Raw genomic sequence first — 24,366 nt, forward strand, 5'->3', positions numbered from 1 at the left:
ATTTATGCTATAAAAAAAATTTTCATCCTTGAAATCCACTAATAAATCTAAAATCTTTGAAATACTTTAGATGCTTTCATTGCAAGGAAGAAGATACGAAGATTAAATCCCCAAGCAATGCGATACCATCTTTTCGATGCTTTCTTTGTTGTGTGTCCATATATATACCTTCTTAATTAATCTCATCACATCACATGGATGGTCGTATAGCAAACCCTAGTTAGCTAAACACCATGTGATGGTCGTGTTAGTTGCCTTAACAATTCGTATCCTAGAGCATAGAAAATGTAATTAAATTATTGGAAGAGTCTAATAACTTTTGTCTATATTTACAAGAGTAAATTGGCTGAGAGGGGTATATTTTGGAAGAGATGGCGCCAGGAGGACTGATCTGAATATTGGCTCATTCAACAAAACCGGTCGAGAAGCGATGCGACCGCTGCCGGTTCATTTTCTGGTCCGGCCTAGAAAAAACACTGACACAGTGACGTGACGCATGGGAAGCCAAACCCTCCCGTCTTCTATTATTTCTTGACCCGATCAGGACGGAGGTGGGGCCCGCCATCATAACTCCATCCGCAACCTCATTCTCACTCTCTCCATTTATGGAAAGCAAGCCCACTCATATCTATCCAAACCTTCCTACGTAACATTGGCAAAAAAATTCCATTTTAATTATTAAATTTTCAATATATATATATTATATTAATATTTTTGTATATATATATATATTGCTCACATCCCCATCACCCATCTCGTTGATTAGTAAACTAATTATGAAGTGTTAGTTTAATTTTGAGTTATTATTACTCTAGTAATTAGATCATTTGCAAGGCACCATCAATCATGATCATAATCACCAAGTAGGCCATGGAAGATATACGTTAGGAGACCAACAAATGATAGACTTAATTACCTTCCTTGTTGCTTGCTTGTCTTTGGTTATGAGATATCATATTCCAATTCATTTAACTTTTGTTGCACGCCATATTTTAACTCTTATATATATATATATATATATACTTTGATGTTAAGATATCATATTTGTGTAAAATGAATTGATATTCTCTTGGAGATCGAATTGCACTTGGTGTTTAAATCTTTTGGTCATCTTCTTTTCTTTTTATAATTCAGCTTTCACATCTCAAGCTCTGAATCATATGTGTGATGCTCATGTTGAATATAACCATTATGCTAGGGTGGATTATGCAATAAAAGAAAGGGCTTGGTTTAGTTAAAAATAAATAAAAATATTGCTGAATATTTCTCTTTTTAGTTTGTATAAATTTCTAATTTCATAAAAACTATAAAATGACTGTTTACTCAATTTCGCAATTTACATTTATTTTTAATCACATCGCCAATTTTTATATGCATGCATATACTTTCTTTCGCATAATAAATGCATGATTATAATTCAAAATTAGAATTACAAACTGTAATTTAAAAATGTGAAGTATCATGTAAATATTTTAATTTTGATTAATTTTTTTTTACAATAATTTCTGCTGCATGACTGCCAAGAAGGAGTCCAAGCTAGTGTGGCGGAAGGATGTTAATTAACAACGAATGATTTCTTTGCATTGGCCGATAATCCATTAATTATTTTCTCGTAGTGAATTAAGTGACCTTTTGCTACTTGTTCTTGTTCATCATCGTCTTTCGTCTTTCGTCTTCGTGATAGAAGTAATATTATACAGAAAGAAAGAAAGGAAGGAGAATGGTTGTAGCTAGCTATTACCTGGCAAAGGGGGACGGTAACATGCAGTACTGCTGTGGGTCGATTTGTATCGGCGTGAGGGTGTTAAATTTTAGGGGGGTGTGGGATCCGCAATAATCGGCAGGCACGTTCCAACCCTAAACCTTCCATGGAGGAGGAGGCCCACGCCACAGCGCTGCTGTTGTGCCAAAGTGATGCCCCCTCTCTCTTTCGCTTCGCTTTTTAATTTATGTTTCCCTCTTCCGTCCTCTTCACAGCCTGTTTCATCATCTACTTGCTGTATAAATGCACAAATCCGTATACGCCTCGCCAATAATTTTCCACCACCCATCAATTATATACACAGCCATGTTACCTGTTGTCTTCTGTGGTTAATGGCGTGGTTTGGCTGTTTATTAATTTATCTCAGCGGTGTGCGTTAAGTACGATCCAAAATACTAGCTAAGCTAGCAGGTAGGAGGATTAATAGAAATTATGGGAGGGAGGGATCGATCGAGCCAACTCAAAACCATGAGCTGGTGCATTATTCATTCATGCAAGCATGCGACAAGCTCAAGTAACTTGGGGGAGTGTTTTACTTGTGGGAGAGGGAACTGGAGCTTGCTTTTGCATGCGTGATGCGAGCAGGAAGGAGCATGTGGGCTTGAGGGAGAGTCGATCTCGGATCCGCTGGAGATATTCCATTCTGACGGTGCGAGATTAATATTACTCTGCTTCTGCTACAATGCTCTTCTACTTCTTCTTTCTTCCTCTCTTTCTTTCTTGCTTTCTTCTACAGGACTACTTCTCTCTTTCTTTCACAGACAAAACCATCTGATGTGAGTTCTCTCTCATCTGTCCTTTGGGTTTTAACTATTATTAGGCACAAAGTAAGCCCCCCTGACAGCGCAGCATCTCGTTTGCTCTATCAATTTATTTATTTTTTAATCTCATCTAATCTCTCCTCTCTCTCTCTCTCTCTCTCTCTCTCTAACACCATCACCAGCAGCTAGCAGTGGCAGGCATCGTTCTGCCTTCCGTCTTTCTTCCTCCATCTCGATCACTCTATTTCTCTCTCTTTGGATCTCTCTATTTTTCCTCCCCTTCTTCTTCGACCTTCCCTTATTTTAGGAGAAGAATTATGGATTTTCCCCTCTTTACCTGACCTTGTTGAATTTCCCTCTATCCTGATCTTCTCACTGTGCTGCATGGCTACGGAGCTAGTCATCTTTTGAGCTCGTACTGTGGCTTCGTAATTAATTTGAGTTTTACGATTCTGTGATTTCTCTCCTTCTTTCTCCTCACTGAAGTGGGAGAGAGAGAGAGGGAGAGAGAGAGAGTTCAGGATTAGATTAGCTCAATTGATCCCAAATTGTACCCAGAAGAGAGATGCAGCAGCAGCAGCAGCAAGGAGCCACCCAATTCGGAGCATCGACCTCCGGAATTCTTCCGTTTTCGTCGGCTCCCCTTGCCTCCCGAACGCACCTGCTCGGAATTCCGCCTTCCGACGTCCAAGAGCCGGCGCCGCTCGCAGAGGTGGCCTCCCCCATCAGCAGCCGGCCTCCGCCCGCTGCAGCGGCTGGGAATTTCGACAAGCTGCAGGTGGCCGGAGACTTTCCGGACGACGAGGCCCTCGCCGCCGCACAAGGCGACGACACCGAGCGTGGCGGCGGCGCAACTGGAAACCGATGGCCACGGCAGGAGACTCTGGCGCTGCTCAAGATCAGGTCCGAGATGGACGCCAGCTTCCGCGACGCCACGCTGAAAGGCCCTCTCTGGGAGGAGGTCTCCAGGTTAGCTTACACTCCGCCATGTCCACTACAATTCACACCAAAATGTCGCGTTTTGCTTCATTCTTTTCTTCACGGATATCTCTCTTTAATTTCTTAACCCATTTAATTTTCTCGGGAATCGACTCCGCTACTCCAAACCACCACCACCACCATCCGTCACCACCCCATCACAGCTTAATCAGAAAGATTTTTCTCTTTGCGAGACAGTTGAAAAGTATAACCATATCTGACTCTGTCTTCGTACAACAACACCTGCTGCAATGGTCGCAGGAGTAAGCGAACATGAGCCTGTTTTTCGGGGAAAGAAACGAATCATCTTCTCTATCTCTCTTTCTTCCTCTTCTTCTTCTTCCAGCGTCTCAGATCTCTTTCTCTCGTTCCTGACGCATCTTCTCTTTTCCTAAATTACATCGCCTCTGAATTTCATGTCAGCTAGCTAGCGGCCGCTTCAGATCCGCTGCATCAATCCCAACCAATAATTGTTTTCTAAATCCTGGTGTAGATCGGGGTTAAAGATTCCCTGAGGAAAATGGTGCATTCGCTCAGTACTGTCCATTAATTATTCCATCATCCTGCTGGTTTTTAACTATTTTAACTACTTGATGGGTTTCTAGCTCCCTTTCCGTGGCAACTTTAAGTACTTTATTAGTTTTATCCTTCGAGGTAGGTAATTAAAATGACAGATGATTAACCAGATTAGTGGCGTACTTAATCATCACGAGGGAAGGAGCTAGCTTCTTGTTCTTCTTGCTTTAAGCCTTTGCCTGTGACTTTTTCTGTGGTGGTTGGCGTTTCACTTTTTAGCGCTTAATTATTCCTTTATGCTCATCTGTTTGGTGCTGCGCTCGTTGCTTGTGATCGTAGTTGATATATGCCGGCAATTGTAAATGGTGCAGGAAGTTGGCGGAGTTAGGCTACAAGAGGAGCGCAAAAAAGTGCAAGGAGAAGTTCGAGAACGTGCACAAGTACTACAAGCGCACCAAGGAAGGCCGCGCCGGCCGCCAGGACGGCAAGAGCTACCGCTTCTTCACCCAGCTCGAAGCCCTCCACAGCGGCAGCCACCTTGCCGGAGGACCTCCGCTGCCCGCCCCTTCTCCGGCTGCTTTTGCCGACGCCTCGTCTGGCTTCAGCGCCGCCGCCATGGTTGGCCAGCCGACGGCTAACAGGGCTCAGCCTATCTCCTCCGTCGCGCCACCACCGCCGATCATCGCCTTGCCGACGAGAGTAGTCGCCCCTGAGCTTCAGGTCCAAGGAATCTCGAACTTGGCCGAGCCGGGCGTGGGGTTCAGCTTCTCGTCGAACTCGTCCTCTTCGGCGTCGTCGGACTCGGACGAGGAGACCGCAGGGGAGAGCCAGGAAGGAAGGAAGCGGAAGCGAGAGACGGCAACGACGAGCCGGAAGATGATGGCCTTCTTCGATGGGTTGATGAAGCAGGTAATGGAGCGGCAGGAGGCCATGCAGAAGCGGTTCTTGGAGGCCATCGAGAAGAGGGAGCAGGACCGCATGATTCGGGAGGAAGCGTGGCGGCGCCAGGAGATGACGAGGTTCAACCGGGAGCAGGAACTGTTGGCGCAGGAGAGGGCCATGGCCGCCTCCAGAGACACCGCCATCATCTCCTACCTACAGAAGATAACCGGCCAAAGCATCTCCCTCCCCACCCCAATCTTTCCACCTGCCCCAGCGACCTCCGCAGCTACTCCGGCCTCCCAGAGTAGCACCCTTCCGCCGCCACCACAAACTGTTCCTCAACCTCCGCCGTCGGCGGCCGCACATACCCAGCCACCACAAATCAAGCAATCGCCTCACCGTCACAACCAAGTTGCCGGCGACATTGCACGGCACCCATCGCCCCTGGGGACGTTGGAGCTCGCGTCCAGCTCAGAGCCACCGGCATCGAGCCTCGACACCATGTCACCGTCGTCGTCCTCCTCCCGGTGGCCAAAGGCAGAGGTGCACACCTTGATCAAGATCCGGAGTGGCCTGGACTCCAAGTACCAGGACTCGGGACCGAAGGGGCCGTTGTGGGAGGAAATCTCCGTCGGAATGCAGCGGCTTGGCTACAACCGGAGCGCGAAGAGGTGCAAGGAGAAGTGGGAGAACATCAACAAGTACTACAAAAAGGTGAAGGAGAGCAACAAAAAGCGGCCGGAGGACTCCAAGACCTGCCCTTACTTCCACCAATTGGACGCGCTCTACCGCAGCAAATTCCTCAGCGCCGGCGGTGGACCAATGCAGAGACCCCAACTAGGCTCAGAGTCTACTAACATCATTCCCTCATCAAATCAACAGCAGATCGATGAAACAACAATGAACAAGCCACAGGAGCAAGCATCGGCGATGCCGCCGCCGCCGCCGCCTCTCCAGCCGGTCACCGAGACCGAAAGAAAGAATGGGAATTCTGAGACCGATGCGGGAGTTCAGGTACAAACCGGTAACGGAGGACTCACCGCCGGCTTCTTTGAGCAAGGATTAAAAAAGGTAATCCGCTAGCTCAATGATACATGAATTCTCCACAAGAATCAATGACGCTGCATCTAAATGCTGAATTCTTATTTCAATGAAGCCAGAAGACATCTTGAAGGAGCTGATGGGGCAACGGCGACACCAAGCGGCGACGGATCACGACTGCGATAAGTTAGACGATGACAGTGACAACATGGACCAAGACGACGAGGACGAGGACGATGACAACGAGGACGACGATATCAACAATGACAAAGTATTGCACTACAAGATATAGTTGCAAAGCAAAATGTGATCCTCTCTTCCATCCACATCCAATATCCATCCACCAACGCACTTATTCATTTCTGTTCAATTAATTTTAAATTGGTTTCCGCTCTCTGATCCATCTCCATCTCTACCTCCACCTCCACCTCCACCTCCACCTCCCATGCATGCATTCACGCAAGTTCAACTTTTCCCAAGCATCCACTGCACTAGTTTAGTTTTGGCATCACATGCATGGCTCGTGACATCGCATCCTCTCCCTCAATCCTTTTCTATTTATTGTAATTGATTTGATCGCGGAGTTAATAAGAACCCCCTCGAGTCAACGGCAGGTGATGCTGTTAATAAGCACGGCGGGCGTTCACTAATGGCAAGGATGAGTCCAAATGAAGCAGAGACAAGTACAAACAGTGAGAAACCAGTAGTATTCCTGGGCCTGTACATTGGATTGGGGAAACCGAGAAGTGTACTATAAGTTAAAGGAGTTGGTGCATAGGGGAAAACAACCAAGGGTTTGGTTCATAAAACAGTGGCAATTGTTAATGTTAGACGGCGAAATAGGCAGTGCATTATTTGTTGCGGCGTTTTCTTTCACCCCAAATGTAGCATTGTTGAGACATTGTGAAGCTTTCTAATAAACGTCGGGTCATATATGGTCTTACTTGATTATACTGTGTATACTTTCAGTGTCTTCATTATTATTCATTGGTTCAGGCTTGATTGGTGCTGGTACTCTTCATGCTCTCCCAATTCATCGACATGCACAAGAGGATGATGAGCAAAAGATCAGAAAAATTAAGTTTCAAGAGTATGTTGTATTTAAATACATAGTTGGGAACACACAAGAGCTAGATCGAGCTACAATGATGGGGAAAAAATCATTGATTTCTTCTATTTGCGTAAACAGAATGAAATTTCTTACATTTTGAGAAATATTTATTTCGATTCTCTTGTATTTTCCCAAAGTTGTAGCCGCAGGTTTAAACGCAGTGAGCTAACTGCGAAGGCAAGTGGCAGTGATGATCCTGCACGAGCAGGGCGTGCAGGTGCATCATGTGTTGGAGCTCCATCAAACTTCACGCCTAACGAGGCATTAATTCTGCTGCCTCACCTTCTGCAGATCCAACGCCCTGTTTAATAATCAAATCCGCCAGACTAGAAAAGAAAAGCTGTGAAGACGATGGCGTGGGATAACATCACCACATCATACGTCTCTGCAACGACTGGTGGGTGGATCCAATCCAAAGTACGAAAGCCAAAATTTCTCTTGTTTTTTAAATGTTTTTCATGAATCCCTTATTATATGCTTGGCGATCACATGGAGTTAGCTATCATCCTCTGTAGTTCGATTGTTTCTTTAGTTTGTATATTATACCATCTACACCAAATCATGCTCTGTAGTTCGATCGTTTCTTTAGTTTGTATATTATACCATCTACATCACTTCAATTCTTCATACGAAAACATGTTTAATCTTTTCTCAGTATCATCTACCATCCTGCATGGCTTGGCCCCTGTTTTATGCTTCTCGGAGAGTGAAAATAATATGGGAATTTGTTAAGCAAGATTGCCTCCAGGAAAGCTGATGGAAGTGGCTAATGCACTAGATCAAACTCAATCATCAATAGGAACAAAAAACCGAATAGAGCATTATCCAATTATTTGCATGGTCATGACAATAAGAGGCAAGGAACTACTGATCATGACAAGACTACAAAAAATTCAAGTTCCTTGATTCACTAATTCTAACGGATGGCTCATTTCAGTGTTTCCTAGTGATTATTTTTTGAGTTAGATTAGATCTATAGTGTTTCATGAACCAAGATAAGTTTTTTTTTTCTTCTCTCGTAACTAAAGAAAGATACACACACATCACTATTAATGAATTCATTAACGTCCAGTTTGGCATTCTCTAGACAAGAGAAGTAATTAAACAGCCTTTTCCTTCACATGTTCCTACGCTTAAAGGTCATATAAATCCTTTAAATCAAAGTATTGGGCCCTTGGAAGTAAAGCAAACTCTAGAATAAGTTCGAGAGAGTTCTTTCCAGTTTGCTGTGATAAAGAATTCATGGCAATGGCATGCATGCATGAATTGAAAGCTCTATTGGAGGAGGGTAATAATGGCCCATGTTATCTCCTTTGCCTTGTGTTCCCCACCCCTTCCAAGTTGCCCCCCACTCAAAATCTTTACTGCCCGTACCCTGCTTCTTAATTAGTTAAATCTCATAAAGCAGGGTTTTATATTTGCTTCAGTGCAATGAACCAGGGTTTTGGTTTCCAATCACTGGTTTGGAGGTGTCACAATCTGAGGCTCCACCTTGAAAATGATGGTACAGTATTATTATTTCAGACTGCTTTTACTAGCTACCAGCATGATTTTTACAGCCCTATGCTCGACTGTTAGTTGATATTTACATGGCAGTATTTAAAACCCATACGGTTATGATTAATGTACGTCAGAAGGACACCTCAAGAGAAGTCATTATCACAGAATTAAAAGGCACAGAGAAACAGAAGACATGACGATTCATTGCTCTTCCTTCCAATACTTGGAAATAAGAAGGCTATCATCCCTTTTTTTTCACTTTGTTCTGACCACGCTTGTTCAGTTTTGACAGGAATTGAGCAATTTTTAGTATGTATCATCATTGATCGGAAGTTATTGGTTGATCGTGGAGCAAAACTGCTTCCATTTTGATTGATTTCTTTGATTCCCACTGTGAAGTAAAGGATCGAGCATGAGTTCCCTTTAGTCTTTATGAGCATGGGAAGCTCACATCACAAAACTGTAACAAAGAAAACAAAGAACAACAACAAGAACCATAAGAAAATTATTAGTGTCTAAAAAAAAGTATACTAACTCAAGATTCTGAGAACAAGTCCGATTAAACAATTGTTTACTGAACAGTATTACAATATTAGTGATATAGGAGCTTGTTAACACAACAACCAAGCATACTATTTATAAAAAATAAAACATATTTTAATTATTTTTCTAAAAAATAAAAAATCATTCACGCGCTTGGAATTTTTAAATTTGAGGAATTTAGTGGGCCACTTGCAAAAAAAATAATAATAAAGTCAATTTTCGAGCATAATATCTTATCCAATAATTCTATATTTCGTTCCGAGTCGAAAGTCAAAGAAATCCCGTAAAATTAATATTTTCTTAATTTTGTTATAAGAGTCAGCCATAATTAAAGTTCGAAGAAAAAAGAAAATATATAATTAATACAGCTATCAAACTTAAGCGCATCCAACAAAATCAAACAGACGGAGTATTTAGCCGTCTAGTTGTCTATATAAAGACATACGGATTTGACCTTGACTTTTAAGATTTTCATTAATTCAAATCTCCTTCTAGAATCAGTCGTGGAAGAATTATATCCAATGAAATTTTACTAACAAGTAATTTCCATTCAACTCAAAGTTAAGAAAAAAATGCTATTATTTTTTAATAAACTATATTTTTAAATATACGTAAATATATTTAAACTTATTTAATAAATAAAAATAAAAAAATTAATTCGATTGAAGTTCGAATACCTGAATTTTGGCACGTGCAAGCTTCACGAGCCGGTGTGTTTATCTGCTCACATCTTTGGATGGTGACGTGTACGCGAACGGCGTTGCGTTTTTAGAAGAGGAACAACTTGATCGATTCCTGCCAACGATCAACGAAACCTTTTTTTTTTATAGAAAAACCAAGAAGCAATTAATTGGGAGTAATCATTCAAGTAGGACTTTCGACGTCGGACTGTTCTAATGGGGCCTTTATCTTCCAAACTATCAAATTTATGACCGGTCCTTTGTTGACTAATGGTTATTTAATTCAATAATAAATATTTGGGAGATTTTAATTTTAAATCATTTTTATTTAGAAAATTAAAATGAATCCCACCGATAAAAGAGCTACTAGAAGTACGTAATTCTCAAGCGCATCTCGAGATGAGCTGCAATTGTCGGAACACGAAGCACGTCGCGGCGCAAACCAACACGTGCTGCTGTCTCACGCCGAACCTGTTTCCTGTTCGTCGTTACTCACCTGGTCCGCGGACGGCCGTTGCAGGTGAGGAAGGCTTCTAGATGCCGCGCCGCGATTTCCACCCCTAGACGTCACGTGTTGACGCTCGAGACGTGCCACGTGGCTTGGCCGCGGTTGTCACTGATTGGAGCCTGTAGGCGAAATGGAATCGCAGCGTCACCTCATCTCGTTTGACCGGCATCCGTCGGTTGGACCAGGAATTAGCATTATCTTCCAGGAATCTTCTCCAACGTAGCTTCTGGCCCTTTCCATCGATTTTGTAGACATCTCCTACCCGTTTCTCTCTCTTCCTCATCAATCTGATCTCTTCTTCTTCTTCTTCTCCAGCGCTGCTCGGAATTTTGGCATCGGGCCGTCCCTATGGCTCGCCGGTCAGCGGAATCATCAACGACGGAGGCGGAGGGGGAGGCCATGGTTTCTGCCAATGATCAGGGGCATCGTTCCACGCCGACGCCCTTCCTGACGAAGACGTACCAGCTAGTGGACGACCCGTCGATCGACGACGTCATCTCTTGGAACGAGGACGGTACCACCTTCATCGTCTGGCGGCCGGCCGAATTCGCTGGCGACGTCCTCCCCCAGTACTTCAAGCACAACAACTTCTCCAGTTTCGTCCGCCAGCTCAACACCTACGTGCGTAATCGATTCTTCATATGCATCCCCTGCTTTCCAATTCTCGATCGAATTAGTTGACTTAGGCAATTGAATCGGAAACTTTTTTAGGGATTTCGGAAGATCGTACCGGATCGGTGGGAATTCGCCAACGAGTTCTTCCGTCGCGGCGACAAGCGGTTGCTCTGCGAAATTCACCGCCGGAAAATCACCCCTGCGCTGTCCTCAGCCGCGGCTCTCCCGGCCTCCCCGGCAATACCCGTAGGGTCACCGATTAATTCCGGAGATGAGCAGATCGTCTCGACGACCCCTTTATCTGGTGGCGCGCAACCGGCTGAGGGAAGCAGCAGCGCGGCTTCGGAGCTGGCGGGGGAGAACGACCGGCTACGGCAGGAGAACAAGAGCCTCTGCCGGGAGCTGAGTCAGATGAAGAACCTGTGCAACAGCATCCTCAATCTCATGTCCAAGTACGCTCCCAGCTGCCGGCACAACGGCGGTGCGAACAGAGGCGGCGGAGCTGCCTCAGCGTCTCCTCCGCTGGACCTAGGTTTGCCATCGCCGATGGAAGAGGACGACAGTGAAGAAGCGGAGACGGCCGCGACGCCGCCGGCGCCGCCGCCCCCGCAGGCTTTGGAGAAAAAGACGGAGAGGTACTGTTCGACGAGCACGAGGCTCTTCGGCGTCTCGATCGGGTTCAAGCGGAATCGAACAGAAGGCGCCGCGAGCTCGAGATCGGCGCCGGAGGTGAAGCGAGAGCCGATGAATTTCGGCGGAGGCGGGGAACATTAACGTGAAACGACGGTTTGCCGTCCGTCTGTAACGGCGATGGCACGAGCTAGGGAGCTCTCGCTCACGTGCATCACAGAAGTCATGGATGGTAATGTAAGTTAATTAGGAGTTTCTTTTTTTTTAAAAAAAAATTATGAATAATTAAGTGCGGTGTTACGTAAGCGTTTTGACTGTAGTCAACTTTCGCGTGCGAAAGCAGTTAAGCAGGACAAGGTTTTTTGCTGCCTCGCGTAGAAAGAGGGATTGAATTGGAAACCAATGCAGACAAACTACTTTGTCTGACTAATCTTAATTTAAAAAGTTAATTATAAATTGTATTCATATAGTTATCATTATATTAAACCTTATAGAATATGTGCTGCTAACGTAATTCGAATCAATTATAGGTGGAAAGTAGGCAAAAGATCCATTTATTCACTTGATATTAGAAGGTAGACGAGAGACGTCTAGTGTCCTAAAATGTGCATCCTTCTCCATTATTTCAATCTCCAAATTCTAAATTTAGATAAATTCAGATAAGTGAGGTCTCTTCTAGCATATTTTCGTTCCAAATTAATTAAGAATGATGCGTTTTCATTGTTCTCATGCGGATCTAAAGATCTGATTCGCATGATTGTATGTTTTCACATGGATCTCGAGATAGATTCATGGATAAGGAAGAAAAGATTAACTGTGTCAGCTAAAGCAAGAAAATGTAGGAAGCTTTAAAACTTCCAAAGGCCCTCTCAGTTCAACCGAACCGAGAGACAAAGGCCGAAGGCAGTTGCTGCATGCATGCATGTAGCTCACGAGTGCTAGAGCAATCGATGCGAGAACTCTGCAGGAATGAATAATCAACGGGACCATCTAAACTGTTCATTGTCTTTTGGCATCTGGTGGGCGGATAATTTATACACATCCATACGCACATAACGATGGCCCATGCACGATTCGCTGTAAAGTCTTGTCGTTCCAGCGAGGAATTCATCTCCAGTCACTTGTTCGCTAGCTGGTGGCGGATCATCCTCAGCTGCATGCCCCTCCACAGTTTGAGTTGCCAAATGTCCGTCCGCGGATGGCCTCTCAATGTGCCGTTCCTATCAATCTACTTATGCATTGCTGGGGAAGCTCTCTGCTAGCTAGCTCTCGTTTAATCCATCGAGTTTCTTGGCTTTATAGCAAGCTAAACTCATTTCGTATGTGGTCCTTTCAAGCTTGATCAGTCAGCTAGTTTGATTCACTTGCTCCGTTTTATCTAGCTTACGTAATGCTTATAATTATCTTGTTTTATCTACGTTCTATCAGGTCCTCTCCAGCAAACAGAGGAATTCTCAGATTCCACTACGAGAGCATAAGAAGTAGAGGATAATTAAAGGGATCGAAGGATGGAGAGGCTCAAGTCATCTTTCAAATCTCTCCGAGGAGCCGTCGCCGGCGTCAGAACCATTGGCCCCATCTGCGTCCAGGAAGCCAACACCGAATCCTTCCGAGGAGACGTCGACCTCTGTTCCACCTCCGGATCCGCGCGCTTCTCCTTCAACCTCCCGCATGGCTCGCCCCCGCCCCGTGAAGAAGACGACTCCACCGCGCCTTCGTCGTCCTCTTCGACCGCGGGCCACGACAAGCACAGCGAATCGGACGACCTGCTGCTCCTAGGCCCCATCAGTTCCGAAAGGTTCTTCTTCTCGCCCTGCACCAGCAAATCCATCGCGGAAGACCAGTCCAGCAAGTTGGACAACGGAGCGGAGCCGTCGCGCACGGCTGTCTTGTGCGAGACAGTGGCCTTGTCGTCGGAGGACCCGTACCGCGACTTCCTAGCGTCCATGGAGGAGGTGGTGGCGGCGCACGAGCTGAGGGAGTGGCGATGCCTCCAGGAGCTTCTGCATTGCTACTTGAGGCTCAACGAGAGGAAGAACCACAAGGTCATCGTGCTAGCGTTTGTGGATTTGTTGATGCGTCTCATGGAACAGGACAAGCTAAGGAAGTCTCGCTTGGAAGATTACCTTCCTTCTAGATCGTAAGTTTTCTAATTGTTCAATTTTAATTATTTCTATCTCAATTCATCCAAAAACCAGTAGGATGAATTCTTTCCCATCTCCTTCTGCGATCTTAATGTATATATGCATCTTTTCGTTATATATAATTTTGTTATGTTACGACTAACTAGAGAGCCTTACCATATTCTTCAGCTTTGGAAGGCCTTGTATTGGTAATTGAGTAGTTCTCAGTTTGGTATTTCTGTGGAAGCAGTCAAAATTCAAGTGGAATGCCTTGTAACGGTTTGCCATGCATAAACTAGTTACAAAGTTACAAAAACATCAGTTGACTATATATAACTATGTAGGCCGTAGGCGAGCCCTACAATTTTGTCTGAACCCCAAAAGGATTCTGAAATCACGTACACTATACACATAACACGATCACATGACCTTCAGACCTACTCGTTATAGTTACCATACGAAACCCCTCTATCTCGTGACCTGGCAGTTGAAACTTATGAATCAGTACAGAACTGTCGTTTCAATCATACCACAATGCGTAGTACTGCTGGGCAAGATGACAAGACCGGATGATAATGACAAACATATTTTTGCTTTAAAATATATGCTTCCTTCGGATGTGAAGAAGTTAATTTCCTTAAGCCTGTTTCTCTCTGCATCGACCGATGGCCTATTAAATGAGTGTATATAATCATGCACGGGGACCCCGAATATTCTAGGGCTTGCCGTCCCGCGTGATCAGAAACTATTCGACGTGGTCCATGCATCCTCCTCTGTCTATGCATAGAAGAGTAGGCATATCTCTGGAGCAATAGTGCCGTGGTAGGATATTTAGATCGTCACTCAGACATTTGCAGTTTGATCTTCAACTATGATGTATTTACAGAAATTTTCTTCTAAATGGGGAACGTAATCAAAAGATATATGCTGGATGTCTGGGTTGGCTGTTACGTGCGCTTCTTGATTTACCCTGGTGACCGATAGGAAACTTTCATAAGACCGAATCGGTCACCTCAGAGATAGTCAATGAGGTTAACTGGGATTATCATAGAATAGTAGGCATATATGCTGCACGACTTACGGTTGGTGGAGGACTGGAGGTTGAGCCGGTTACGTTCTTTGGAAAGCTTGATCAATGTTTCTTATGATGGAAAAGTTGAATGGAAACGTGAAAAGGTGAACGAGGAGACTATATATATACAATTTTTAGTTCCAGATTGATAATTTTATGGTTTTATTATTTACATCATATCATATGTATTAATCTTGAATATATATATATATATAGATTTGATATACTGCGCGACGAAAAAAATGCGACCCTGTGCGCGATCGATCCACGCCGTCCACGCCCGATCGCGATCAACAGCAGTCGTCCGAAAATTGCGATTGCACAGTGTTTCTCCTCGGACCTTCGCCGCTTCTCCGCCACTGTTCACCGCCGTCCGGCCACCTCCGGCCGCCGGACCGGGCCCGTTGGAACCGCAACTCGACGGCGGTCCGGAGGTGGCCGGAGTCCGGCCCCGATTCGGTCGGAATCTAGTCGGATTCCGGTCGAAAAATCGCCGCCAGACACTGGCGGCGATTTCGGCCGGATTCCGGCCGAATCGGGGCCGGACTCCGGCCGCGGTCGAAGCGCCCGACGCCGGCGCGTCGACCGCGGCCTGAGTCCGGCCCCGATTCGACCGGAATCCGGTCGGATTCCGACAAGATTGCCGCCAGAACCGTCTGCTCTGTTTCGGCCGGATTCCGACCCAATCCGGCCGGAATCCGATGCCGGTGTGTGCACCATCGAGTTGCGCTTCCAACGAGCCCGGGATGGCGTCCGGCGGTGACCGGACGGCGACGAACGGCGGCGATGAACGGCGAAAGGTCGGCTGATCGCGCAGCGGGGGCGTCGGGCAGGATATCAGAGCTATATATATATATATATTCAAAACGGAGGATACGAGAGCTAATAAATTTATAGTGGATCGATTCATGAAAATCTTTCAACATTGGACTCAGAGGAGGCGTATAAAAAAAAATTATCTAGAAAGTGCTTCAACTTTGACCGTGTTGATAAAAAATCTTTAGAGTGTAAAAAGTCGAAGAATTTTATATGTCAGAGCAGAAAAACAAGATTTATAGATTGATGAAGTCGTTATACAACTTGAAACAAACAACAAAACAGTAATATAAGAAATTTGATAATGTCACGAAGGAAAGTTGATTATTTAAAATCAATGAATATGATAAATATGTGTATATAAAAATTACATAGAATGATTATGTCATCCTGTGTCTATATGTAAATCACATATTTATCATCAAGGATAATGACAAAATAATTAAATCAACTAAAGATATGTCAAGTTTATGATTTGACACGAAAAATATGAGCCTAGTCGATGTGATTTTAGGAATTAAAATTATTTGAATATGAGAAGGATTTATTTTAAGTCCGTCCTATTATGTGAACAAGATTCTTGAAAAAATCTTAAGGGTGATACTGTATTGACATAGACTTTGATAAATATGAGTCGACATCTATCAAAAAATTGAGGAAAGAGTATCTCTTAGATAGAGTACTCCAGGTTAGTGGGAAGTCTGATGTATCTGATGAGTTCTATACGATCAGAGTTAGTCTATGTAGTGAGTAAACAAAATAGATATAAGGCTAATTCTAACATTGAACATTGAAAAATGATAACAAAAGTAATGAGATACTTAAGATATCTAGACTGCACTATACAAAATATCCTACTGTGATCGAAGGATACCACGATGCGAATTGGATATCTGACATGAAATACTTTGTCTACAAGTGAATATGTATTTAATTTGAGAAGTCGAATCATTTTGTGAAAATCTTCTAAACAAACCATAATAACCAGATCCACAATGAAATATGAGCTTATAGCTATTGACAAATGTAATGAAGAGGCTAAATGACTACGATAATTTTAGAAGAAGTTTTGCAATGGGTGAAACATGTGCCGGTAATATGCGTACATTATGATAGCAAATCAACAATTAGGTAGACAAAAAATCATCTGTATAATAGTAAGTCAAGACATATGTTGTAAACACAGTATCATAACTACTCTTAACGGAAGTTATCATTATTAACTATGTGATGTTAAAGGATAATCTAGCGGATCCGCTAACTAAAGAGTTAAATACAGAGTTAGTTGTAAGCTCATTGCAAGGGACGAACTTGATATCGATGAGAAAATTGATGTAAAGGAAACCCAACATATGCAGACTGTAATGATTAATTACTGCTTTGGGTCTGAGCTATGACAAATTAGTACTTGGTGGTGATCATGATTGTACTATTATATCATGGAAAATAGATATTCATCATAACTTTAAAACATAGTAAGAGAAGAACGAATTTGTTTTTAAAAAATTACATCACGCAGAGCTCAGCAACTCACTCGAACTTGACTTTCGACTGACTTGACACTGAATTAAGTTAACTTGACCATACAAGATAACTTAATCTTCAAGGCAGCCCAACAATCTTGGCAGTTTGAGATTATTGACTAAGTTATTCAAGATATAAGTCTGAATTTTAATTTTATAAATTCAGAATTACTTTATATTCCCAACACCTCGTGGCTTTTGTTGTTACATGGTGATGCTCAGTGTTTAAAAAAAAAATAAAAGTAATCTCTCCTGGTGAAGACAATGGCAGGCTTATGCCAACCTTTGGATTGCCTGAAGAAATAAAATAAGTTTGAGAAGACTGATGAAGAATCATAATGCATGCAATCCTATACTGGAGGAGCAATTTAAAAAATCTTTACTAACTTCTTATTTAACATCAAGTTGTGTTTATCATTTTATATATACATGGCTGAAGAACTAGACGGCAAGATATTCTTTTCTTGATGATCAACATACTCAACATACCTATTATAGCAGCATTGATCTTAGCCTCCAAATGACATAAGAAATTTACCTATTAGAAGCATTGATCTGGCATCCAAATGACACCAAAAAAAAAATTAAGTATGAATGAACATGCATACCATTCAAGTCACGTCAAGAGTAATGTGATTGCATGATGTAGGTACCATAAAGTATACAAGGCCACGAGCATTATAAAAATATATATACCTTTAAAATCATAATGTATTAAAGAAAGGTGAGAAAGAAAATGATACACAAAATCTCTAAAGTCGATGAATGAAGAATGTTTTCACAAATAGCCTCACGATCCTCTACCTTTTACACTTGCTCTTTATTTCGCAGTTTCTTTTTCATTTTCTTGTTTCTTTTTTGAAAAAAAAATTCCATTCGTTCATTGCTTGACTTAAGTTGTATATAAATGTGCAATGCATGGTTTGACAACTTATATATAGCACAGAACTCAGCTATTTCATAACACCATATATATCCTCAATATCGAATAGCATGCAGGAAAGCAGATAACAGGAGCACAATATTAAGAAGAAAGAAACTGAAACTGGTACTCCATTCTGAAACAAAATAACGATACACACCTTTCAGCGAACCGTTCAGGAGGAATAAACACCAAATATTCAAGATAGAAAAGGTCTCTTATTGGCTTTTGCATACGTATTTCTTCCTCGTTCCTCAACCTCCTCAAGCATGCACCAATCAACATTAGCACACAGCAAGCGCGGTACGCTGCTCCTCGGGCTTCTTCAGCTCTCGAGCCAATGAGCGAGTTGCGTGGGGTTGACCACTCCCGGAATGCAGGCTGCCTCCGCCTTCAGCAAATAAGTCACCGCCGCATACGAGCTCGGCTCTTCCCGGCTCCGAGTCGACTCTCCGGAGCTCGCCGCCTTGTCCCGCTCCGACCCGGAGGCCCTTTCATTCCCCCACCGTTTCCCCAACAGCGTCCCCCTGGTCAGGAACTCGTGCGCCAGGCACCCGGCCAGCAGCCGGTTGTTGCCGGCTCGAACCGGACCAGGAACAGGCATCGAGCAAGCTCCGATCCGAGTGTGACTCCGCTCGGGCGCTGCTACAGCCGGAGATTGAGTCAGAGGCGAGTCCGACGAGTCGCGTTGCTTCCGCTTACTCCGCGTGTCATGCGTCGCCTCCGCGTCCGCGATCCGCGCGTGACTCGACATTCCTGGGCCCCGCCACGTCAACCAAGGTGTCTCGTGTCCCGCACAAAACACCAGGATTATTATTTGTAATAACAACGGGTTTTTTAAAAAGATAAATAAATTGCTGGGAGTGACGAGGGATTTTAGAAAAACGAAAGATTCAGGGAGCAAAATAGTAAAAAGAACACAAAAGAAGTAAAGAACGAAGCGAGATGGGGAGGAAGACACCGCCGCCTTGAGATGGCGGAGGCCGCGGCGGTGATGGTGATCAAATGGCGGCGCCGCCGGCAATCGACGGCGGAACGGAAGAAACGAGCGTAGCAGAGAGCCGGCGCAAAGAGGAATTAGGGATTTTGAGTGCAGAAAATGATCTGGATAAGTTGGTGCCTTGTATACAGCATCGTTAGAACCGATGAGGCGTATAATGACGAAAATGCCACGAGGAACGCTCGAATGACCAGATTAGCCATGGCTCCTCTGTAAACGAGACCGATAATAAAAGGTGAATAGGAGTAAATATTGCGTAGGCAGGGGCATTTTCGTATTACCGAAAATCGCAATTGGATCGCGACGTCTCTCAGCAGGGAAATTTCCTAGGCGTTACTTTCTTACACTAACCCAGTGTCACCCCACGGAGTCTAGTTTGGGCCCCACAATAATGGAGAGGCGGGTCGGCGTCTTAATCGCGTGGAGATTGGGCGTGGTCCAGACGAGAATCGAAACGGTACGTAGAGCAACGGTGGCTATCGAGCCACGTGTGACGATCTACTGACGGATGAGACCGATCAGGAGATGGTGCAAAATCACGTGTTCCGCACTACTGCTCCGGCTCTAAATAAATTCCATAAATCATTCAGGAACAGATGAAAATTCAGTGGATATTTTTTGTCATGAAAATTTTAATATTTCGTCCGCTTTGAGACTGGGCCGTCACAAGAGATCTTATAGCCCAACTAAAATATAAATTTTTTAGTTGTCATCAATAAAACACTTCAGCAAAAGATAATAACCATGAATCAGTCTTATCGACGAGTCGGTCTTATCGCGTGCACCAAAACGAGTGAGTGGCCCAACGACACATTTTGCATAGACAAAGTCCTTGAGACGTCACGTCATGGTGCGCTCGGTTGCCCACCGTTGGGGGTGCAAGAGCCACAGTGCAGACCGCAAATTGCACCCGACCAGAAGCAATTTCCACAAACATCTCCCTTCCGGATATTCGATACGTGAAAGCTGCCCAATTTTTATCACATATGTTTGCTACACCGAATATACTAAGTGGAATTTAAAATTAAAGAAGGGAATTAATTGAATAACTTGTTTCTAAGAAAAACTTGTTCAGACACGCTACGCCATTTAATTACTCGAACTGTGTCGGCGAAAGGCGGTTCATCGTCGGCCGGTCATCTATTTGAGGACCACCAGCACATTCCAAAACAAATTCACGGGATTATAAATGGAATCACGCTTCCATTTTGTTGGCATGCAGTCGATCGCGTGTCTATATCTACGTGCTCTGCCTTCCGCACTTGTCATCTGCTTAATTAGGAGTCTTCATTCGCCATGGATGCCTCGCAGCAGCTCCTCCTCCCGGGCGAGGACGACAGCTTCTCCTGCGCCTGGCTCATCGACCTCAAGTCCTCCTCGGCCGCCGCAGCAGCCGCCGCGGAAGCTGTTGGCGACAGCCAACGCTCGCATGACGGCGCCGGGTCCTTCATCGAGATTGAACCTGACTGCTTCTTCTCCATCCGTTGGTCGACCGACGAGTTCGACTTCGGCCTCCCGTCGCCGCAGTGCTCCGCGCAGGTCCACGCCGACCAGATCTTCTCCGACGGCCACCTCCTCCCGCTCCGCCATGACCAACCGCCGTCCGCCGCCGATGCTCCGTCCGGTCCTCGTCTCGCAAAGTCTCAATCCGTCAACTCGAACCGATTCGACTCGCCGCCCCAAAAGACTCCCCGTCCGGCGACGAAGTCGTCGTCGTCGTCGTCTCTGCTCCGTTCCAAGTCGCAAAAGAAGATCGCGTGCAAGTATCTCTGCTTCCTGATGCCGTTGTACAAGACAGTGAAGGATTTGAGGCTGCTCTCTTCGTCTTCTCCTTCTTTCTCCTCCTCCTCTTCTTCTTCATCTTCTTTCAAGTCGGCGAACACCGGCAAGGACTCGGGGAGGAGTTCTCCGAGGACCAGCGACGCGATGTCGAGCGTGGACTTGTGCCGCGGCATTAACACTGACATCTCCATCGACGACGCCATTCTTCACTGCAAGAAGTCAATTGTGAGTTCCATCAATTCTAAAAATTTCAGCTGTGTTTCGAGTTTTCCTACGCAATACCTCCTGTTAATTTTTGCTTTAAAATTGGTGCAGGGACGAGGCAAGTGATGGAGGGTTGCAGAAGAACTTTGATTGAATTCTTTGATCCAATTAGCAATAGCACGAAGCTCTGATCCTTTGTTCTTCCTCCTCTTTTTCTTCCCTTTTGCAAAGAATAAGATTAGGAAATATATAGATTTTGTCATCCCCAGCCAGAAAATGGTTTCAGCTTATACAGTATTATGAGATTTTGTAAACAAATTCCAACATTGTTAATGATGAAAGTTGGAGTTATTGTTGATTCATCCATTCTCTGTCAATTGTGCAGATAAATTCATAGTTCTTGTTGTTTTTGTTTGTTTCATGAACGACAAGTTTTTTGGAAGTTTACCAAAAATTCAAGATCCTTAGAAATATTTACTTTGATATGGTAGAATTATTATTCTATTATTAAATCAAAGAAGAAAAACGTCAACTCCATTTTTAAATGATTTTTTTGGATATATAATCCTCTAATTCATTGTCAACTCAATCATTGGACCAAATTAAAAAACAGTGTTTGTTTCCGGAAATATTGTTAATATTTTGTTTTTAAAAATATCATTAATAATTTAGTACCAGATTTTGATGTCTAATCATTTAATATTTTATTTAATGAAAAGTGTTAATGCTTAACTTAGTTAAAATAATAGTTCTGCCACTACTTGATAACAATTAATAGTTTTATTAAAAAACATTATTGACAAATCGAATTACAATAATATATAGCTATTAATATTTTTCATGCCAATTAATAAATATCTCATCATTAATGCTTAACACATTTAAATATGCTTAATAATTCAAATAAATGTTTATAATATTAAATATTACAATTATTAGTGCATGATTTCATTTAATTTTATTTTCATACTATATTCATTAAATATTAATTAAAAAATATTTCATCTTTTAAAACTGCACCCCACTTGATTAATTTACTCTCTTTTGTTGGTTGGTGTCGAGCTCCAATCAAGCATTAATGCAGTTCTGTATGAATGTTCCAACTTCAACGTCAATATGTTTGATAAACACACCGAACTTAAGTAGTACGTTGATTGAGATTTACACCAGCAAAAATATCGCCATGAAGCAGACTCATAAGATGGAAGCTTCTGCAAGTTATTAAATGAAGATTGGATACGACACAGTTAATGGTCCCTTCCAGGGCAGATTTTTCGTTTTCTTGAAAGGAAATCCATGGCCGTCAGTAGCAATCCTTCCACTCTGTCTGCAAAGAATGGCCACAGAAATTTGGGAATATTGAAATTTATATATATGTCAGGTAATTAATTATAAGCCTTTTCAATTTACTCCAGGGTTGGACTGGAGAATATAATGCATAAATAAATAAATGAAATTTTAAGTGTTCTTCTGACACTTGAGTGATACTGACGTTGAATTAATTTCAGGCGTAATCAAAGTTGAGGATAAGAATTATATATATTCTTGAAGAAGCTAAGCATGTTGAAGCAAAGCAACATCACGAAGTAATCATTTAAAAAATAAAAAAGTATATATAAAAGAATTAATTAATTCTGATTTGAGGTGACGAGAGGAGGAGGAGGAGGAGGAGGACTGGAGGAGGAGAAGGGTGGCTGGAATTAATTAATATAATGAGAGCTGCAGGGACAAGTCACGTTAAGCCACGAAGGCTGTCCTCAGAAAAGAATGAAGACAATTGTTGGAGTGATCTCCGCGTTCTGGTCCTGCATGGACATGGACATGGACATGGACAGGGAAGTTAAAAGCCGAGGTCGGGACCATGTAGGTCACATGGAGGGGTGGGACGCAAGGGAACAGGCAAATCTTGATGGTGCCATATGTTTGTTTTTCTGCTTAATTTCCCTGTTCCTTCTGCTTCCTCTCGCTGTCTCACTTCACCTGCCATGCAACTGAGAGATTATTAAATCGTGACGAACTGCAGTTTCTCGATTTACTTCCTCTTAGATGGTCGTGGATCCGTTAAGATGGCGGATTCCGCCCTTGCAGAAGAGAGGTTATTAAATGTTTCTTAATTAATTTTATCCGATCCCCTAGCTAGCTTTTACATGCACTGGTGTGGTTTTTAAATTATATCACAAACGCTGTGTGAAGTTCTGATGATCGAGGTTATTATTTAATTTGTTCCCGTTGCTAGCTGCATGAACAATATAATTCAGGATTTGATCGAGTTCCTGCTTTTACAGTTTTACAGCAGACACTTTTGTAAACAACGAATTATAAGCACAGGGAAGAGTTCAATGCTCAATTAATGTTTCACAAACTTGTATAATTTAATGCAGTGGCAGGTTCAGGACAGCAAGGGAACGGATAAAGTTATAGAAGATTTCAGTACTGTAATTAAATTAAATATGTATAGGAGCGAACAATGCAGATGGATATTGCCCAAGACAAGGGTCATCGTCCTTCTCCGCCCCGTGCAGATTGCAGCTGACGGTTTGGAAGTGATGGGAAGTGATAGTTCACGTTCGAACACTAAATTAAGGTAACTTTTTCTAATACCCAAACTCGCTGTCTAAATTTCATATTCATTAAAATACATATTTTAATTCTTCATTGAAGTATGATATTGTCCACTTGAGCTCTTAATTCTGGGGTTATCATTTTTTTTATTTTTGTATTTTATCCAAAAAAAAAAGGCTCGTACCAATGAGATATTTTCCATCTTATAAATGAGATATTTTCTATCTTATAACCCCAGAATCTTTTCCATATATTTTCAATATAGGACTTTGATTGTTATCCCAACAATCTATCCCTCAAACAAAGGATCGGAGCCCCTCTTTAACGGTCTTAACAGACCCCTTATTAATTAATACATATCCCAATCGACTTGCCCCTTTAACAGTCCCAACGGACCCTTTATTGGTCAGATCCCAATAGGCCTGTCCCCTTAACGGTCCCAACAGACCCTTTATTGGTATGGATCCCAATGGATTCGCCCCCTCAATGGTCCCAACGGACCTCCTTATTGGTACGGATCCCAACGGACCCGCCCCCTTAACGGTCCCAACGGACCCCTTAATAGGAGCTCCCACCACATGGATCCGCTCTGATACCACTGTTAGATCCTGATGGAATCCATATATATCTTCACAACGGTACGATATTGTCCACTTGAGCCCACGCCCTCATGGTTTTATTTTTGGACTTTATCCAAAAAATCTCGTACCAATGAGATATTTTTCATCTTATAATTAACCCTAGAATCTTTTACATATATTTCCAATGTGGGACTTTGATTGTTATCCCAACACTTTTTGCATTCTATCTATCGACTTCATTATATTACTATATT

General features: G+C 43.2%; 5 protein-coding genes across 6 annotated transcripts; 4 read left to right on the forward strand and 1 right to left on the reverse strand.

Moving 5' to 3' along the window:
• The first annotated feature begins 2,602 nt into the window (after positions 1–2,602).
• On the forward strand, positions 2,603–6,888 carry LOC141840547 (trihelix transcription factor GTL1-like). 2 transcript variants are annotated; one of them, XM_074728573.1, is made up of 3 exons: positions 2,603–3,492; positions 4,389–5,970; positions 6,056–6,888. In XM_074728573.1, the coding sequence occupies exons 1-3, from the start codon at positions 3,089–3,091 to the stop codon at positions 6,230–6,232; spliced, it is 2,163 nt and encodes a 720-aa protein (XP_074584674.1). In that variant the 5' UTR covers positions 2,603–3,088; the 3' UTR covers positions 6,233–6,888. The 2 variants fall into 2 exon arrangements, with proteins under 2 accessions (XP_074584674.1, XP_074584683.1); XM_074728582.1 differs by having other exon boundaries at positions 6,060–6,167.
• A 3,637-nt stretch (positions 6,889–10,525) lies between these two features.
• LOC141840559 (heat stress transcription factor B-2b-like) lies at positions 10,526–11,894 on the forward strand. The gene is made up of 2 exons (XM_074728595.1): positions 10,526–10,903; positions 10,994–11,894. The coding sequence occupies exons 1-2, from the start codon at positions 10,631–10,633 to the stop codon at positions 11,669–11,671; spliced, it is 951 nt and encodes a 316-aa protein (XP_074584696.1). The 5' UTR covers positions 10,526–10,630; the 3' UTR covers positions 11,672–11,894.
• A 1,046-nt stretch (positions 11,895–12,940) lies between these two features.
• Positions 12,941–13,701, forward strand: LOC141840576 (transcription repressor OFP13-like). Its single transcript, XM_074728618.1, has one exon. It carries the CDS (start codon positions 13,036–13,038, stop codon positions 13,669–13,671), a length of 636 nt encoding a protein of 211 aa, XP_074584719.1. The 5' UTR covers positions 12,941–13,035; the 3' UTR covers positions 13,672–13,701.
• A 4,333-nt stretch (positions 13,702–18,034) lies between these two features.
• LOC141840586 (uncharacterized) lies at positions 18,035–19,076 on the reverse strand. Its single transcript, XM_074728629.1, has one exon. It carries the CDS (start codon positions 18,735–18,737, stop codon positions 18,309–18,311), a length of 429 nt encoding a protein of 142 aa, XP_074584730.1. The 5' UTR covers positions 18,738–19,076; the 3' UTR covers positions 18,035–18,308.
• Positions 19,077–20,229: 1,153 nt separating this feature from the next.
• LOC141840567 (putative membrane-associated kinase regulator 6) lies at positions 20,230–21,331 on the forward strand. The gene is made up of 2 exons (XM_074728606.1): positions 20,230–20,990; positions 21,081–21,331. Exons 1-2 carry the CDS (start codon positions 20,280–20,282, stop codon positions 21,093–21,095), a joined length of 726 nt encoding a protein of 241 aa, XP_074584707.1. The 5' UTR covers positions 20,230–20,279; the 3' UTR covers positions 21,096–21,331.
• The last annotated feature ends 3,035 nt before the right edge of the window (positions 21,332–24,366 follow it).

The sequence above is a fragment of the Curcuma longa genome, chromosome 1, assembly GCF_044706935.1.
Source record: "Curcuma longa cultivar G26 ecotype Majalengka, Jawa Barat chromosome 1, ITB_CL_G26_1.1, whole genome shotgun sequence".
NCBI lineage: Eukaryota > Viridiplantae > Streptophyta > Magnoliopsida > Zingiberales > Zingiberaceae > Curcuma > Curcuma longa.

Excerpts from the sequence above, each read along its gene's own strand:
- LOC141840547 (XM_074728573.1), top strand. The coding sequence starts at position 3,089 with ATGCAGCAGCAGCAGCAGCAAGGAGCCACCCAATTCGGAGCATCGACC. Across the intron at positions 3,493-4,388 it reads CTCTGGGAGGAGGTCTCCAG|GAAGTTGGCGGAGTTAGGCT; the intron begins GTTAGCTTACAC and ends TAAATGGTGCAG. Across the intron at positions 5,971-6,055 it reads TTGAGCAAGGATTAAAAAAG|CCAGAAGACATCTTGAAGGA; the intron begins GTAATCCGCTAG and ends ATTTCAATGAAG.
- LOC141840559 (XM_074728595.1), top strand. The coding sequence starts at position 10,631 with ATGGCTCGCCGGTCAGCGGAATCATCAACGACGGAGGCGGAGGGGGAG. Across the intron at positions 10,904-10,993 it reads TCCGCCAGCTCAACACCTAC|GGATTTCGGAAGATCGTACC; the intron begins GTGCGTAATCGA and ends AAACTTTTTTAG.
- LOC141840576 (XM_074728618.1), top strand. The coding sequence starts at position 13,036 with ATGGAGAGGCTCAAGTCATCTTTCAAATCTCTCCGAGGAGCCGTCGCC.
- LOC141840586 (XM_074728629.1), bottom strand. The coding sequence starts at position 18,737 with ATGTCGAGTCACGCGCGGATCGCGGACGCGGAGGCGACGCATGACACG.
- LOC141840567 (XM_074728606.1), top strand. The coding sequence starts at position 20,280 with ATGGATGCCTCGCAGCAGCTCCTCCTCCCGGGCGAGGACGACAGCTTC.